General features: G+C 45.2%; 3 protein-coding genes across 3 annotated transcripts in view; all 3 read left to right on the forward strand.

Annotated features, from left to right (window-relative positions):
- Positions 1-774: 774 nt before the first annotated feature.
- On the forward strand, positions 775-5,688 carry LOC124661697 (beta-glucuronosyltransferase GlcAT14B-like). The gene is made up of 4 exons (XM_047199575.1): positions 775-1,370; positions 1,443-1,518; positions 1,608-1,723; positions 4,874-5,688. The coding sequence occupies exons 1-4, from the start codon at positions 815-817 to the stop codon at positions 5,380-5,382; spliced, it is 1,257 nt and encodes a 418-aa protein (XP_047055531.1). The 5' UTR covers positions 775-814; the 3' UTR covers positions 5,383-5,688.
- A 569-nt stretch (positions 5,689-6,257) lies between these two features.
- Positions 6,258-7,702, forward strand: LOC124661698 (vesicle-associated membrane protein 721-like). Its single transcript, XM_047199576.1, has 4 exons — positions 6,258-6,462; positions 6,798-6,939; positions 7,272-7,392; positions 7,496-7,702. The coding sequence occupies exons 1-4, from the start codon at positions 6,258-6,260 to the stop codon at positions 7,700-7,702; spliced, it is 675 nt and encodes a 224-aa protein (XP_047055532.1).
- A 6,898-nt stretch (positions 7,703-14,600) lies between these two features.
- LOC124659485 (calreticulin-3-like) overlaps positions 14,601-18,295 on the forward strand; it is a 4,430-nt gene continuing 735 nt past the window's right edge. Inside the window, exons 1-12 of the mRNA XM_047197352.1 lie at positions 14,601-14,742; positions 15,559-15,666; positions 15,794-15,986; positions 16,194-16,452; positions 16,535-16,591; positions 16,700-16,747; positions 17,117-17,203; positions 17,289-17,346; positions 17,454-17,521; positions 17,621-17,716; positions 17,795-17,851; positions 17,966-18,061. Coding sequence (XP_047053308.1) covers positions 14,625-14,742; positions 15,559-15,666; positions 15,794-15,986; positions 16,194-16,452; positions 16,535-16,591; positions 16,700-16,747; positions 17,117-17,203; positions 17,289-17,346; positions 17,454-17,521; positions 17,621-17,716; positions 17,795-17,851; positions 17,966-18,061 — 1,245 coding nt within the window. The 5' untranslated portion in view covers positions 14,601-14,624. The remainder of the gene's footprint in view (positions 14,743-15,558; positions 15,667-15,793; positions 15,987-16,193; positions 16,453-16,534; positions 16,592-16,699; positions 16,748-17,116; positions 17,204-17,288; positions 17,347-17,453; positions 17,522-17,620; positions 17,717-17,794; positions 17,852-17,965; positions 18,062-18,295) is intronic.

Below are 18,295 nucleotides of genomic sequence, written 5' to 3' on the forward strand. Positions count from 1 at the left end.
AGGTCGAACCATGGGGGGCAAGCTTGCATCCTTCTTCTTCCTCGGTCTCAAGTCCTGGTCCGAGAAAGGCACACTCATGATAGCAAAGAGTTGCTAATAGAAGAAATTTGGAGAGAAATACTTGTGCTTTCAAACTAACCGATGGTTCGGTTTTTATAGGGGGGCGACGAGATAAATTGGTGGGAAATCATGGAGGAATAAGGGTTGGCGGGGAAGAGTTGGCGGGAAAAGGGCTGACGAGAAAACAGTTGGCGGGGGAGGCGAGAGAAAATGGCGGGGAAACCCACTAAACCAACATGCTAAGAGCGTCCTTGCAGTGATCATGCAGACAATGGTTACTAGCAAGCCGATCGACTGCATCCACACCGAGTACCTGCTTGGCCGCTACTCCGCCGATCGGCCGCCGGCTAACCGACCGGCCCTGCCATCCGACGCACGGCCAGGCGACAGACTAGCCGACGGCCCTCTCGGCGCACGCCCTGCCGATTGGCCACCGGGTGACCAATGAGGTCACATTTTTGAAATTTCTTCAGAACACGTAATATTACTGGAAATTAATAAAAAAATGTATTATTTTTAGAAATTCGCGCAGTCTCAGGTTGGGCTACTAATTGCCGTGTCGAGGCGGATCTAATACTAATAAGAAAAGAAAAATTCAAAATCTAACAGTGGAATGAACTGTTTTTTTTTTTGAAATCTCGTGGAATGAACTGTTTGTAGAAAGAAACCCGGCAATTGTGAGGTTACCGCGTTAATTAAATCTGTACCGGTGAAAGTCGGCATTTTTTCCTAGTTGAGCTCACCCCCACCGGCGATGAAGCCCATCGTCCTCTCCGTCGCCGTGGACCGCCGGTGGCTGCTCCCTCTCGCCGCCGGCTCCGCGCTCTCTCTCTTTCTCCTCGTCCTCCTCACCACCGTCCCTTTCCCCTTCCCCTCCGCCTCGCCCTCCCGGACCCTCTTCGTGGAGCACAAGCTCGCCCCGACCCCGCCATCAGCCGCCGGCGATTCCCTCCCCCGCATCGCCTACCTCATCTCCGGATCCGCCAGGGACGCCTCCGCTCTCCGCCGCGTTCTCCTCGCGCTCTACCACCCCAGGAACCTCTACATCCTGCACCTGGATGCCGAGGCGCCGGACGCCGACCGCCGGGACCTGGCCGCGGGGCTCGCCGCGCACCCCGTCATCGCTGCCGCCGGAAACGTGCGCGTCGTCGAGCGGGCCAACCTCGTCACCTACCGCGGGCCCACCATGGTTGCGAGCACCCTCCACGCCGCCGCCGCCCTCCTCTGGGGGCCCGCCGGCGCCGGTGGCTCCGACTGGGACTGGTTCATCAACCTCTCCGCCTCGGACTACCCGCTCGTCACCCAGGATGGTGGCTGCCGAGTTCTCAACCTCATCGACCATACTAGAATGCATCTGACCTTTTTGAGTTTTTTTGCTGCAGATCTGATACATGTCTTTTCCAAGCTGCCGCGTGATCTCAACTTCATCGACCACACGAGCAACATCGGATGGAAGGAGTGAGCGTCTCTCATAGCTTCTCTTCCGATTGTTCATACTGCAGACCGATTGCATCAGAACTTATTGATTTGTGTGTGAATCTGTGTAGGTTTCAGAGGGCGAAGCCAGTCATCATAGACCCAGGGCTCTATATGAAGAAGAAAGCGGACGTGTTTTGGATACCACAACGCCGGAGTGTGCCAACAGCCTTCAAACTCTTCACTGGTAATTAGTAAGGACATTACTTTTGGTTGCTCAGTTGGCTGTTTTTGGTTGGGCTAGCAGCCTAGTGCAATTATTAGCGTAGTAGGGTTAGCAAAGAAATGTCTGTTGGATTTTTCATGCATCTGATTGCTATAGAAGTTTTAGTGAATGTGAGTGTTCAGGCTTTGAAACTAATATATATGCTCATTGATTTATGCCATATTTGATACATACTATATGCTGACCATACAAACCACGGTGACCGTTTCACCGACTGAAATTGATGTATTACTATAATAGGATCTTCAAAGTATCCCTGAGATACAGAACATGCAATTAAGCTAGAAAAGGAACACATTAATTATGCATAATAAATGTGTTCCTTTTCTAGCTTAATTGCCTGTTTTTGGTGAAAACATACAAATATAGCATAAAATGGTAAAACTCTCCGTGTACAAAAATTTACCTTTTGTGTCTGACAATAATTTCAGTTACATCTATTTGAATGTTAGTATAACATTTAGTTTCACTTCTGATATTTAACTGTGTTAGTGAACTTGCCATAAATGTCTTGTTTTTCCCTTAAAGGTTCAAGCACCTTTTGAAGGTTTTAGTAGAAGTGGTGGTCTAATGCACAACCATTACAAGTGCTCTGATTAGCAACCCCAGAATACTTACATTCCAGATATGTTATTGATGCAGAACCTTGCATAATTAATGGGGTGCTTTTCTAGCTCAATTGTCTGTTTCTGGTGAAAACAAAACATATATACCATAAATAGGGCCATCTCCAGAAATTTGGGGGCCCCGGTGCAGAAATATTAAATGGGGCCCTAAATTTTGAAAAAATTATATAACTAATAGAACCAAAACATACTTTCCTTTATTGTATCTTTAATATGTATTATATTTAGAAATATCAGACATAGATGCTAAAAGAGTAAAGGTAGCATTTAACTGACCTCATATTCTACTAAACAGCATCATCCTATTTTTGAAATAAAATCTCCAGTGATATATTTATAATTAAGCTTTTCCAAGATATCATTCTCAAGTGCTATAGTCCTTTTTTTACAAGTCAAGTGCTATAGTCCTAATTCATTGTGTTATTATATTAATCCCCCCACCTCTAAGGAATTCAGCATTTGAAAACTAGTCTTTAACTTGTAATTAGTTGCAAGAATAACAGTTAGACAGTAATAATTTTCGGTAGCATTTCGCCTGCTAACACCTTGCATTTCTTGTCGAATTTTCTCATGCGAATTCAGTTGGGCTCAGAATTTTGGACTAGCATCGCGCTTGTAACAGGAAGCATCAGCCTGCTATTTGGATACTGACCGAGGCATTGGGCTGAACTGCCAGGAGAATTCTGTGGCAACCCTGGGCGTTGTGATTTGGGGGCCCCAAAAAATTGGGGTCCCTGTGCGGTCGCCCAGGTCGCACAGCCCCTTTGACGGCCTTGAGCATAATAAAAGGCCCCCTTTTTTAAATTATACCTTTCCTGTGTGACAATAATATCAGTTACAACTAATGTAGTTGTAACATCTGGCTTCAGTTCAGTTTTTCAATCGTGCTAGTAAACTTGCTAACAAAGTCTTGTTTTTCCTTAACGGAATGGCTCTGTGTACGACAAAATTTGTCCGAAGCTTGTACAAAACGCCGACGGAACGGAGGTAGATTTCTAGCCAACAGAAACAGACGGCCATGTAGTGCATCATACATGCGTCGGACAAAAATTCATCGTACATATAACACTGCTCTTTCCTTAAAGGTTTAAGCACCTTTATATACATGTCTTAGGAAGATTTTAATTGATCTGATGGTCTAATTGACACTTAACACCCATTATGAATATGCTCTTATTAGCAACCCCAAAATTTCATCTTTCTGCTTGTCTCTAGACCAAGAAGATATTTGATCCCAGTTTCTCAAATAGTTCTCATCCTGATACGGACACTCCATGGTTCAACATCCCAACCAGATAACTAGATAACGTATGATTCAGAGCCTGCTTTTCCAGGGTAGAAGTTCAAGACATGGGATTCCTAACTGGCAAGCAAAACATTACTAGCATGATTAGTCCAATTAAATATTCTAGATTTATCGTGTAACAACTAACAAATAAGTATGGCAGTGACTTATTCTTCCTCGCTCAAACCCCACAAATGGTCTGTTTCAAGAACTTCTATATATGAAACCAACTTTGTTACTTTGGGCCTTTGAGGAGTAAATATTTCTCTTAAATATCATATCATTTTTCATCTTTGTAGATGCATCTAGTGTAGGCACACCAGATTTGAAAAATTCGAAAAATGCTATTTAAATGTTTCAAAAGGATTTGAAATAATTTCTGCACGGACATGTCACCTTGATACATACTCGTGGAAATTTTCAAGAAAAAATATGACCGTATGTGGCCTACACAAAAAAGTGAAAATGGAACTTTGTTATTATACGTCTAATCCTTATATTGTTGTCATTTTTGTGTTGGTTATATACTTTTATGTTTTAGGTTCAAACTTGGCATGCTCATACCTGCATACATTATCTACACGCAAGATTATGCCGTATTTGTTTTAGTTTTTAAGTATTTGTTTCGATTTTATTATTCAATAGGGTTCTGGCAAACCCGAGAGCCAAAAATGCGCGTGTAGGCTCACCTGATTCTAAAATTTAGGAAAGTGCTGTTTTAATGTTTTATCAACCTGATAATCCCTATCCCAATTTCGCATGTATAGTTCTCATCCTGATATGGACACTCCATGTTTCAACATTTCAAAAAATAAGTAGAAGATGTAAGATTCAGAGCCTAACCTTTCCAGCGAAGAAGGTCAAGGCATAGGATTCATAACTGGCAAGCAAAGCATTACTAGTGTTATTAGTCCAATAGCAGTGTTCTAGCTTTGAGGAGTAAATCATGCTCTTAGATATCAAATTTCATTTATATGGACACTCCATGTTTCAACATCTCAACCAGATAACTAGAAGATGTATGATTGAGAGCCTGCCTTTCCAGTGAAGAAGGGCATAGGATTCGTACATAACTGGCAAGCAAAACATAACTAGTGTGATTACCCAATAATAGTTTTCTAGCTTTGAGAAATAAATCATGCTCTTAGATAGCAAATTCCATTTGTGTGGATGCATCTGATAATCTCTAATGTGTTTCAGGTTCAGCCTGGATGGCACTGTCCAGGTCGCTCGTGGAATACAGCATATGGGGCTGGGACAACCTGCCCCGCACCGTCCTCATGTACTACTCCAACTTCATCTCGTCGCCTGAGGGCTACTTCCACACTGTGGTCTGCAATGCTGAGGAGTTCAGGAACACCACCGTGAACCATGACCTGCACTACATCTCGTGGGACAACCCCCCGAAGCAGCACCCACACTACCTCACGCTGGAAGACCTGGACAGGATGGTGGCCAGTGATGCTCCCTTCGCCCGCAAGTTCCATGCGGACGACCCAGTGCTGGACAAGATCGACGCAGAGATCCTGTCCCGCACTACCCCGGAAATGCCCACGCCTGGAGGCTGGTGTGCGGGGAACGGGAGCGACCTGTGCTCGGTCATCGGAAACGCCAGCGTACTACGGCCGGGCCGCGGGGCTGTGAGGCTGCAGCGGCTCGTCTCAGCGCTCCTGTCGGAGGAGAAGTTCCACCCGAGGCAGTGCAAGTGAAAAATGTGGTTCTGATCCCAGAACTGGGGTGTGTGTGTGCATGGACTCCTGCCTACCGGCGACGCACGGTCGCAGCTCGCCATTTTGTCGGGTAGCAGGCTGTGCGGTGTAATGTTGTATGACCACCTAGGGTAAGTAGGGTTTGTTGTATCAGTCACCCACTTGTAAGAACTGAAGCCACAACATGGTTTATCATATGTGACCGCCACGGAATGAAAATGAAGAGGGAAACTCAGTAATCAATGTATATTAATTTACCCCTGCATCTTGTAAATGTTACTGATGTTTTCAAGTGTGGTATTTTTTACATGGTTACTTGGAGAATAGGATGCCGAATTAAGACCCATTGTGAACAATCCATGCTGTTAGGAGAGTGGCTCGAATGGAGTATGCAGGAATGTGTTGATGTAGAAGCATGTATTATTGATGTTATTATTCAGTTATGGCTCTGACAAAAAGTGCACCCTGTGCTATTGATTCTTAGTTGGTGATTTGATATTAGCCTAGATGAATTCTCAGTTACTTGCCAAATGTTCCTTGGACAGTTGGATATGTTGTTTTTGTCTGCTCTGATCGGCTAACTAATGACTAACAAGGCTGTTTGTCTGCTGTAACCAGGCCAGCTAATGACTACTACTAACAAGGCTGGTCGTCCAAGGAAGGTAGTAATCAACGCCGGAAATCCTAGTTAAAGGGACGGCTCGGATGGGTTTTGTTGGTGCATGATCGACAAGTTCCTCAACTGCTTCAACGACGACAACATAGTACACACCACCAGGCCTTGTTTCCTTCCTCCCTCCCAAGTCAAGCTCCATCATATCTTCTTCCTCCTCGTCGTCGTGCTTGTTGTACGTCGATCGTGGTAGTTGGGATCGATGGCAGGGGAGGGGGAGGAGAAGATGCTGATATATGCGATGGTGGCGCGGGGGACGACAGTAGTGGCGGAGCAGACGGTGTACGAGGGCAACTTCCGGGACATCGCCGCTCAGTGTCTGCAGCGGCTCCCCTACGCCCGCGACGACCGCTTCACCTACGCCTGCGACGGACACACCTTCACCTTCCTCGTCCACCAAGGATACGGTATGATCTTAACTTCCTGCGTCTTCTTCTCCACCAAAGTTTGTTCTGAGGTCAACGAACATGTACAAGTAGTATTCTTGCTGCACAAGTGGCATCAGTTTAGTGGAGTGGACTAGCCGACTAGGTCGTTTGCGTAGGATCAGGATGAATAATCAGTATGAACTGGTACATAGTCATCGAGGAGACGAGGAATATCGTCCATAGGCATACCACTTCTCCCTCGTTATTCTCTTCCACAAAGTTCAGTCCATGCCAGTATTCAGAGCCTCTTCCTGTTGCCCTGTTTTCCAAACTTTGTTCATATCACACATACAACTGAATCTGTGTCCATGCAGCATTCTGCGTCGTCGCGACGGATGCGGCTGGGCGTGAGGTCCCTCTGGCTTTCCTGGAGATGATCAAGGAGGATTTCAACAAGAGATACGCCGGAGGGAAAGCGGCCACCGCCGCAGCCAACAGCCTCAGCAGAGATTTCGGGTAACACCAACATTTCGAAGTCTTTAAAATCTTACTACATCTATCTATTGAGGTTTAAATCTCATTGACAACAAATTTATTAATGTATAAGGTAAACGTTAATTGTAATTTAGTGAGGTAGTACTAAATAGGCACATGTCATTCCTTGACAAATAGCAGCATCCCCATACAATGTTATCCAGTAAATAAAAATCTAAAAACCGATGAGTTTATTTTCCCTTAAATACATTGATTATTTCCATTTCACTACTGCAATCAACGTGAATGAAGCAATAAGGATGTAAGATATGGCATCTGATTGTAACTAAGATTGTTGGTGCTGGGAAGAACAGACCAAGGCTTAAGGAGCAGATGCAGTACTGCATGGATCACCCTGAGGAGTTGAGCAGGCTGTCCAAGGTCAAAGCCCAGGTCTCTGAAGTCAAAGGAATCATGATGGAGAATATCGACAAGGTAATCAATCTTAATTCATCTTACTTAATTACTCTCCTGATTTCCAGAAAAGAGAAGTTCCCAGGGTTGATGGATAATCTCACAAACAAAACGTTGCTGTCAGGTTATTGATCGCGGAGAACACATCGACGGTCTCGTCACCAGGACAGAGCAGCTGCATGAACAGGCTGCCGATTTCAGGCAGCAGGGCACGCGGATAAGGCGTAAGATGTGGTTCCAAAACATGAAGGTCAAGCTCATTGTCCTCGGCATCGTTGTCGCCCTCATCCTCATCATCGTACTCTCGATTTGCCACGGAAAATGCCACTAGTCAAATAGTTGTCTACTTTTACAAAAGAAGGGTTGGATTCATTCTTCGTTGTACGGATACCGTGTCATATGGATGATGCTACCAAGGTTTTTGATACCAAATGACCTTTTTGTTTTACCGGTATATGGTGGTAATTACCATGGTTACCACGTATGAACGAAAAGAATCGAATTTAGACTTTTTTATTTTTAGAAAAGAAGGATCACAAACCAACACGATGCAACCTATCTCAGTGATAGGAAACTGAAGATACACTACCCCTAACTACTCCCTCTGTCCTTGCAAGTTGTTTAAACTTGCCAAAACGTCTTATACGGTGGGACAAAGGGAGTATCTTGTAATTTAAATTCAAATTACTTCGAAATTTGGGTACAAATTTTCTTTCAATCATTCTCATGAGTTTTTGTTCCTCACAAACTATTGGGAGATTAATCTGACAATAAAGAAGATGGGTTATGCACCTAGAAGATCTCGATGGTAGCACATGGACACAAGAGTTTATATAGGTTCAGAGGATGATTGTTGTATTGTGATCCAAATTCATATACTAAAGGGGGGCTAACTTCTGACGAGCGGAGCGAGGCCCGTCGCCGGAGGCTTGGCCCGTCGCCCCAGGGGTAGATCGGCTAGGCCTTCCTAGTACCTCAGATCTGAAAGTATTCAATTAATTGAGGTCTCCCTAGTGGTTATATAACAAGTCACAATCGAACCACATTGGTATCTCAAATATCATAAAATGTCATCATGAGGATGGTTGTTCACTTTTGAAAGTTGTTGAGGTACGGACGATCTCATCCAAGTTTTTGATTTGTCCAATCCAGTACTCAATGACATGGGTGATGTCTCTGATGAGATCAAAGTCCTAGCCCATGCCTCTTCACAATCTTCCACTAGGAAATCATCGGAGAATCAACCGCCAAGACAACTAGGATGTCAATCTCTAAGAGTAACAAGCTCACAGTCTCTCACTCAAAAAAATGTTGGAGAAGTAGGGGGCGGGGGGGGGGGGAGGTTGGAGAAGAAGGGGCTGGACGGATGGGGTCGGGTGCAGGAGAGGCCGGCCGAGCGAGAAGGCGAGATGAAGTGGTCGAGGGACGAGAGAGGACGACTAGGTTATGATCTGGACGACGATGTGGTTCGGGAAGGCCGGAGTGGCAGCGGTGGGCGCTGCTAGGGTTCTTTGTGGGAAGAAGAGGGTTTTTTAGATGGGGAAGAAGAGATTGGGAAATGGAAATGTGAGGGAGTGCGTCTTGGAAAAGAAGTGCACGGGTCGATCTCACTTGGTGGTGGCATACAAGCGTAAGTAGATTCAAATCCATCTTCTCGATATTCGGGAAGGATCAAAAGGTCCACTTATTTTCGGCCTCTAGAAGGGCTTCTCCTAGAAGCTACCCTCCGTGAGCTTCTCTCAAAAACTTGTCTCTCAAATTTGTTTAAACTTCTAAATAAATTTATTAGACTAACTAATTTATAAATTTAAACAAGTTTAGGAGGTGAGCTTCTAGGAGAAGCTGGGGGAGGGTAGCTAGCAGAAAAGAAGTTCTCCTTATGCCAACTCTGAAAAGCTAGCTTCTTGGATCTGCGTTGTTCGGGCCACCTTCCCACATAGATATTGGAAAGCTAGAGGCTAGAGCTTTCGAGTCACGTACGCAGATAGAGACAGACGACACCGGGGATTTCATGGTAGGATTGATCGATAGAAATCGGGTGGACTCCGATTCAAATTCTTTTCTTTTATCGTACACAAACCGATCGCTAGTTTTCTTTAGCGCGTTGTTCAATTAGTGGTTCTTCTTATCATTGGTTTGTTAGCTACCTTTATTTATTTCATACTCGTTTTACGCTAAAATGCAGTGTTTATAAGATCTTTTGGAAATCAAACCATGCAAGTTTTAACCAAGTCTATACAAAAAATATTAATATCTAAAATATCAAATTAATATTGTTAGATTTAACTAGAAGTATACTCCAATATGATATACACAGGGTATTGTATATGTAGGTATTTTTCTCAATAATCTTTGTCAAAGTTAGAGGAGATTGACTTTCGCGCAAATCAATGCGCATTATATTTTAGCAAAGAGGGAATATCTACTCTCTGTTCTGATACGGATGTTGTAAATCTATCTAAGTTTGGATGTATTTGTATACCAAATAGTATGTAGATACAGTGCATCTAAATCTATATAAATTAACAACATCTTTTTTGGGACACCTAGTACACGAGTTGTACTCGAGGTCGTTTCGGAATTGACAAGGATCCAGTGTACGCCCGTCCGGATTGTACATCGCCATATGTGTGCATATATAAGTCGCGGTTCGATCAACTAGCCCATGGACCATAGGACGACCGAGCATCCAAATTTCGAGAGCGCTCCGTCTAGCAACAGCGAACACCATGGCGGTGACGATCGCGTGGCTACGAAACCGCGGCATCAGCGAGCTGGATTTGCCGGAGTCGGTGCCGGTTTTCCGCGACATCTTCCACAACTTCTCCGAGGACCGAGCGAAGAGGAGCTCCCGGGACATGGTGCGTGAGACGGAGAGACAGTGGGAGGCGACGGCCCGCGCCCACGGCGACGCCCCCCTTGGCCGCGACGAGCAGATCACGCTGGCGGGCGAGCTCCAGGGTCTCGTCGTCGCGGAGTACCTTTCAGCCTTCGTCCCGTTCTACCGCCTCCGGCGAAAACTCGCCGGGGCGGCGCGGAGGGCGTGCCACTTCCAGGTCCACGGGTGGCCCAAGCCCGATCCCCACCCCATACGCGAGCGCCTCTCGCGCGAGCAGTTGCTCCGCCTCTCCGGCCTCCTCGACGACGCGCTCGCGTGGGCGGACAGGGTGGAGGCGCTAGACCTCCAGCTCGCACGGGACATAACCGCTGCCGCTGAGACACTGGAGGCCAGGACCGACTGGGCTGCTCTAATGCTCCAGCGGTTCGCCCGGATGCAATACCTCGCTTCCGCCGTCTGGGTCCGCCTATGCCCCATCGAATGCATTGTCGACCGGCTCCTCGAGAAGCAGCGCCGCCACCGCAGCTCCAGAGACCATTCGCCGCCACCGCCCTTGCCGCCGATGGTGGTGGAGAAGCCAATCAGACGTTGCACCAGCATCTAATTAGCATCCCTATGTTTTTTTACTTGTAGTACTATAAATGTTTGCCCTAGTGTAAATGTGTAATCGAACATTCAAAAGGTCCTTCGCAGGTGAGTCTAGTTTGTGTGAAGGTATCCTTGTCTTTTGCGGGTAATTTACTATCATCAAGGAAAACTAGAACATTAAGGCGCCTCCATCTTAAAAGAGGGTTGACAAATATTTTAAAATGTTCGGATGGTTTGATATAAGAGAAAATTGAACATTTCAAAATATAAATCCTACATTTGAACAGCGGGGCCTAAGCTATATATACTCACTCCGGTTCATATTAATTGACTTTAATATAAATGTATCTAGATACATTTTAGTTCTAGATACATCCACATTGAAGTCAATTAATATGAATTGGAGGGAGTAGTGTAACTTGAGAAACCCAAAACTCTGAAATGGCACTGCTACTTCAAGCATTTGCGACAACGGTCCGAATCACCTACCCTATTTTAAATATCTTGTTAACAAACGGTGTGCAACTAAACTTACATCTTCTGGAAGAAATAATTTAAATATAGTTGGTCATAAGTAATACTTAGTGGGAAACAGTATCGCAAGAAGCAAACAAACCCATGAAAACAAGTTAGCTACCTGAACAAATTGATCTTCAATGGAATGAGTCAATCCAACTGTTCATGGCAACTTCAGGCATTTGTATTCTGTAAGAATTCTTCTAAAAGGTATATTTAGAGGAAACCCATTTAAGACATTCACCACTAATACATTTTTATGCTAAATAATATTGTAAATAGAAGGATATTGTTGTGCAAGAGACTTGTCTCCTAGCAAACAATCTTCCCAAAACCTAGTATCTAGGTCATTCCATACCTTAAAAGAACCCTAGAAAAGAACTCCTCTTTCATATTCATCAAACTATTCCAAAAAGGTGAGTCGGAAGGTTTAACTTGTACTTGGGATAGAGTATTAGAGTGAAGATATTTGTTGTGTACTAACTCTTGCCACACCCTTTTCCATTTAATAGTTTAATAGCCACTTGCTAAGTAAACACTTACTTTTGATATCTAAAACCTCTAACCCTTGTCCACTTGATCCTTTGGTCAGCAACATAGGATGTTTCACTTAGTTAGTCTATACTTCCTTTAGAATGCATCATAATATGTAATGAAGAATATTGCAATCTTGTTATCAGCTATGAAGCTATTGGGTTGTTTCTGGAAAAAAATAGCGGAATCAGTCATATGATATTTTGCACTTTGAGAAATTGATTTGTACACTATATTAAAGGCATACTGCTTCATTTTGAAAGGAATACGGTAGGGGAAGCCCCTACAGTGATTTTGTTTTTTTTTAAATAATAAGAACCCAAATTCGCGCCCCTAAGGACTCGAATCTGGGTGGCTGGGTTGTACATCCACTTCCCTAACCAAGCGAGTTAGGATCACTTCTTTAAAGGCATACTGCTCATGCTCGGTTCCATTTAGGTGATCTTTTTTTAACACGAAAAGAAATTGAGATGCCTAGAGGCTTCATTTATCACAGGCGGTTACAAACCAAGTTACAAACTGGACCCTAGAAGAAAACCACAATACAGACTAGTTATGGAAACAAGCAGAGTAAAGATTTGACAAAAAACAATCACGTCCTTGATCACCCCCAACCCAGGGCCTCCAACGACGGCCTTCCTCTCCTACTCCGGCAACGAAACTACTTGAAGCAGGGAGCAAGATGGGTGCCGCCGCGAGACCTTCAAAGAGCCTCCAATGGAGGTTAAGCATAACATGACGCCGCATCCGCGTCGAGGCCTTGAGTTGCTGCCAACCAACATTTTGAGTCGGCCGCCAAACTTCAGGCGCCGAGGATGAACTCCACAAAGAAGCAACCTTGGATCTTCCCCCTCACCTTCCAGATGCGGAGATCGAAGTGCCGCATCGCTTCTTCCCCTCGCCACCATGGCTGGCGGGAAGAAGCTTCTCGGCACCGCTGATCCACACCAAGAGGTGGCCACGAACCACATACTTATTGAAGGAGACGTCGGTCTCCCTCATCGTTTCCCACTCCAACCATAGGAGCAAGAGAACAAGGAGCAAGAACCCTACACTACCCTAGATCCGGCCGCTTGGATCTGGCACGCCGCTCCCTTCTTACCGACATAAAGCCACACCCCGTCATATAGTCAAGACTCCTAAATCTACTATACGTACATGCCAAGTACTCCATCCTTGTCTCCTCTGGGAGGCAGCACCACCGGATTTGAGCCAAAGAAGCACTCGAGAGAGGCGGTCAACTCTCAAGTTTACATTAGCAAGGAGAGAGGAAGGGAAATGAAGAATAAGAGCATCTCCAATTGCGTCCCGCAAAGCGAATTAGGGTGCGCTGGACATTTGGCCACCCCCATCGGCGTGCCCCAAAGGACAATTCGGTCTAGCGCATCCTAATACGATTTTCGATGCCCCCTACCCATCCCCGCTACACATCGATCGTTGCGGGGCACATGACGCAACTAAAAGCGACACAGGTACCCACCCGCCAACGACCAAAACTGACGTTGTTGCCTCCCGCCTTTCTAGGCCAGAAGAATTTTCACTTTGCTGAGTGCCAAGAGAGTTGCAGGAAGGATGTCGAGCGGATATTTGGGGTGCTCCAATCTCGATTTGTTATTTTTCGGTACCCTGCTCTTACGTTGTCTCCAAGACCAAATGTCGGAGGTGATGCATGCTTGTGTGATCATGCACAACATGATCATCGAGAGTGTCCGAGGACTCGAGCTAGGCATGTTGGTCCCTATGAGTGTGAGGACCCTCTTGCGGACGCTAATCAGTAGGTGCCTACAGATTTTGCTGATTTCATCGCCATGCTAGTCAGAAATCCATGACTCAAATATCCATGCTCAACTATAACATGATCTCGTAAAGCATCCGTGGAGACTCAAAGGAGGGTCATCGGTTATGCCGGAGCCTTGATCTGGTTAAACTTGTATTTGTTTGGTTAAATGTTTGTTCTACTTCCATTTAAAACATATTTATTCATGGTTTCTATGTTTAAATTGGTTGTGTCTACAAATACTAGAATACTAGAATGTGCAAAAATAAACTAGAGGATGCCTTTAAAAACACACGGCTGAAGACAGATCACTGTAAAAACAACACCACACGGCGACGAACTAAACATGGTGTGAACCTTCCATGATAATCTAGGAGTATATATTAATCGCCGCTGTCATGCTTGTGTAGCGAAAGACCCGACGTGACACTGAACTGCAGTAGAATTCCGCGTGTGCCAATCGTGAGGTCGCCATGACCGGACTAGTCGTGGACACAGCACAGGACGGGCCGAACACGGCGAGCGTCTCCGGTCTCCCTTCCGCGGTGGAGCACGTCAGTGCGACGACGTGGCGTGCCTCCACTGGCTGCCGCCGGAGCTCGACCGAGCTTCATTTGCTACGAGATTCATTATACGCGGGGCCGGCGCCCAGGTAGGGACGTCCCACCTCCGGAGCCGGCGACGTTGACTTTGACGGGTCGTCGCCGGCGTCCCGTCCGTCCGGTGGTTGCGACTCGGAAGGGGAAGGCCGCGCCGCTCCAGTCCACACCTCCACTGACCCCCGCTCATACCCCCCCGGTCTACCGCAAATCACCGGAATGCCACCCCGGTGCCCGCGCCGGATCCCGACGTCGTTGGCCGGGCACAAAGGGTAGTATCGTGAATAAGCTCCCTATCCGCGGGCCAGTACAGCGTGTCGCGCGCTACAAATATTCCCTTGGCACCGCAAAGGCAGCAGCAGCAGCACGGCTGGGAGCCACCACCACTTCGTCTCCGGCGATGGGTAGCTGCCGCCGCGGCGGGCGCCTGGAGCTCTGGCTCCTGCACCGCTTTCTTGCTCTTGCGTCGCTGCTCCTGCTCGCCTCCGGGGAGGTCATCTTCGAGGAGCGATTCGAAGGTACTATTCTGACTCTGACCACTTCCCCGCTTCAGTCTAGACTTGCCGCTTATTGAACCTGTACCTGCTGCTATTTCTGCCCTGGCCGATTACCCACTACCAGTTCACGAGATTCTTGCCTGCTCCCTGTTGTGCTTGTACCTGCTGCTATTTCAGTACCGCTGCTTGAATTGAATTGGCAGTGACCAGTTCCCCAATTCAGTCAGACTTGCTGTTTACCAGTTTGGGAGGCGAACTGTGCTTTGTACCTGCTGCTATTTCTGTTCCCCTGCTTGAATCGAGTTGCCAGGGAGCTACTGGGCTGGATTCCCTGCCCCCAGTTCCTATTTTGGGTAGGTGACTGATGGGTGCCTCAGTTATTTCTGTGTCGCCCCCCTCAATTGACCACTATTTTGTTCCCGTTCTTCGAAATTGCTGCTTGCCCTCTTCATGTTTTGTTTTAATTCACAAAGGATATTACTCCAATACTTCTCTTCAAGGAGCTAATCAAGTAGTTAAGTATTGAGAGCTTGGAGTTGACTGATGTAGATAAGGTCTCCTGGTGAAATAGATAGTGCCTTAGGCGTGATATGATGACACTGGGTGAGTGGGTGTGAAGTGGGAAGTAGTGCTGTTTAAGTTGAAGTGGTGTCTGTGTCCATGGAGAGCATGAGAGTGGTCGACTGGCAAGTGAACTGCTAAGAGGCTAGTTTGCTAGACTTTAGTTGTGGTACCTTGTCCACTACGCAAGGTTGAATGAGTTACTGCCAATTTCTAGCTGTCTTGGTTGCCCAGCGTTTTGCAGTGTCATATAGTTTGTATGTTTCAAATATTCAGATGGTTGGGAGACACGCTGGGTGACATCCGATTGGAAACGGAGCGAAGGGAAAGCCGGCAAATTCAAGCACACCGCAGGAAAATATTCTGGAGATCCTGATGACAAAGGTTTTTTCACATTTTCATCCCTTAGTAGATCCTTTTAAATTGTTGGTGCAAGGCAAGTAACCTCTTGCTTGCGCTAGCTTAACTCTGGACACTGCCTGATCCGTTTGTTTTCTTCGCATGCTTCTAGGCATTCAAACAACACTAGATGCTAGGCATTTTGCTATCTCAGCCAAGATCCCCGAGTTCAGTAACAAGGGCCGAACATTGGTGCTCCAGTATTCTATAAAGTTTGAGCAGGACATTGAGTGTGGCGGCGGTTATATTAAGCTAATGTCTGGCTATGTAAACCAGAAGAAATATAGTGGAGACACTCCGTACAGGTATGTTGTTGCATACTCCTGTCCTATGGATTTTCCTATTCTTACAAAGATCCACTGTTGCTGTTAGTAAGGGACTCCGTCCCTGTTTTCACCATGGGCCATCCATGATAAATGTGTAGTGAAATAAAAATATACTGCTTACCTGTTAAGTTTTACTAGTCTGCTGCTTAGTAATGCTTGCTAACTTTCTCAAATTCTCTTACGCAGTTTGATGTTTGGGCCAGATATATGTGGGACTCAGACAAAGAAGCTGCATCTTATACTTTCTTACCAGGGGCAGAACTATCCTGTCAAGAAAGATCTACAATGTGAAACTGACAGGTTGACGCATGTTTACACATTCATTCTTCGGCCAGATGCATCTTATAGTATACTTGTTGATAACCGTGAAAGAGAATCTGGGAGCATGTATACTGATTGGGACATCTTACCTCCTCGTAAAATTAAGGAAGTTAATGCCAAAAAGGTAGCTCGCTTCTTGAAATACTGTATTATGACTTGAAACATTACATTCCGAGAATCATCTAACAGATATGCCTTCTTTGCAGCCTAAGGATTGGGATGACAGAGAGTACATTGAGGATCCTGATCAAGTTAAACCAGAGGTTTGTGTGCCCATACATCTTTTCGTAAATCAAATTTTTTAATAGTGTAGTTGTTTTGCAACTTTCTAAAGAAGAATTGCTTTGTAAATACTCATCCACCTTGACCAGGGCTATGATTCTATTCCGAGAGAGATTCCTGACCCAAAGGACAAAAAGGTATGCAACCTTAATCATCCTTAAGGCATCAAACTTCTAGATACATCCAGATTTAGAAAAATCTGAGACATTTATTTATGGACGGAGGGAGTACTACTATACCATGCTGTAAATGGGCATGCCCTATTTGATAATTCATCATTCAGTGCTAACATATTTATTAGTATTAAAACTAACCAATTTAACCAACATGTCGGGCTTACCTATTTGGACTTGCAGCAACACTGTTACTTCTGAACCATTCTAGTTATTAGCTCACATAGAACTCTTAACAACAGTGCATGCCCTAGCACATCAAACATACTTTCTTTCAATAACCCTCTCTTTATAACTGAACACACAACTGACGCATATTGTATTCTTAATCAGCCTGACACATGGGACGATGATGATGATGGCATTTGGAAGCCTAGAAGGATACCAAATCCAGCATACAAAGGACAATGGAAGCGCAAGGTTTGTTGCGTTGTTTGCCCATGACTTGTTCATGCTACTTTATTTCTTTGGTTGACTCCATGTTCTCACATTCCTCTACCCACAGAAAATTAAGAACCCTAACTACAAGGGTAAATGGAAGATCCCATGGATTGATAATCCAGGTAAGGAGATGAGGAAAACTGATGTTACACTCAGCACCTGATTTTTAAGTGGACCTGTTGTCAAAGTTTGAAACAGTCTTAAGCGATGAACTGTTCCATTTTTGCAGAGTTTGAGGATGATCCAGATTTATACGTACTGAAACCTTTGAAGTATATTGGAATTGAAGTTTGGCAGGTACCATATCTCATATAGAATGGTCTTTTTGAGATGCATGTCATAGGTTTTTCCAAATGAAGTAAATGCAATGTTGACTTATGGCTTTCGTGTATGCAGGTAAAAGCTGGTTCGGTTTTTGACAACATTCTCATTTGTGATGACCCGGAGTATGCAAAAAGAGCTGCTGAAGAAACGTGGGGTGCAAATAAGGAGGTAACAGCACATATTTACAAAATTGACCCATCATGCTGATATCCTGAAAGCACAACCTTACATTTCCTTATGTTATAGGCTGAAAAGGAGGCTTTTGAAGAAGCTGAAAAGGAGAGAAAAGCTAGAGAAGATAAGGTTAAAACCTTAAGTTAGCAATTGTTACTGTCCATTTATTGATGTCCTTGAGGCAGAACTGCAGAAGAATAACAGCCGTTGTTAAAGAAGCTAAACATAAGTGCTTGCGTACAGGAAGCTCAACAGGCAAGGGAGGAAGGAGAGCGACGGAGGAGAGAGAGGGGTGATCGCCACCGTGGTAGGGACCATTACAAGGACAGATACAAAAGAGTAAGCTCACATACTGTTCACTTTCTTCCTGATTTGAAGTATGAACTACTGACTACTGAATATCAAGCATGGTGAAAATCTCTTAGAAGTCTTTTGCGCTGATTCCTCTAGTACACTTACTGACTTATGGAACGTATCAGCATATTACTGAACCCAAGATCTAAGACATGACTACCAGTACCAGAGCCCTTATCCCCTTACTACTATGCATAATTGATTATGTTCCGATACTGA

The sequence above is a fragment of the Lolium rigidum genome, chromosome 6 (assembly GCF_022539505.1).
Source record: "Lolium rigidum isolate FL_2022 chromosome 6, APGP_CSIRO_Lrig_0.1, whole genome shotgun sequence".
NCBI classification, from domain to species: Eukaryota; Viridiplantae; Streptophyta; class Magnoliopsida; order Poales; family Poaceae; genus Lolium; species Lolium rigidum.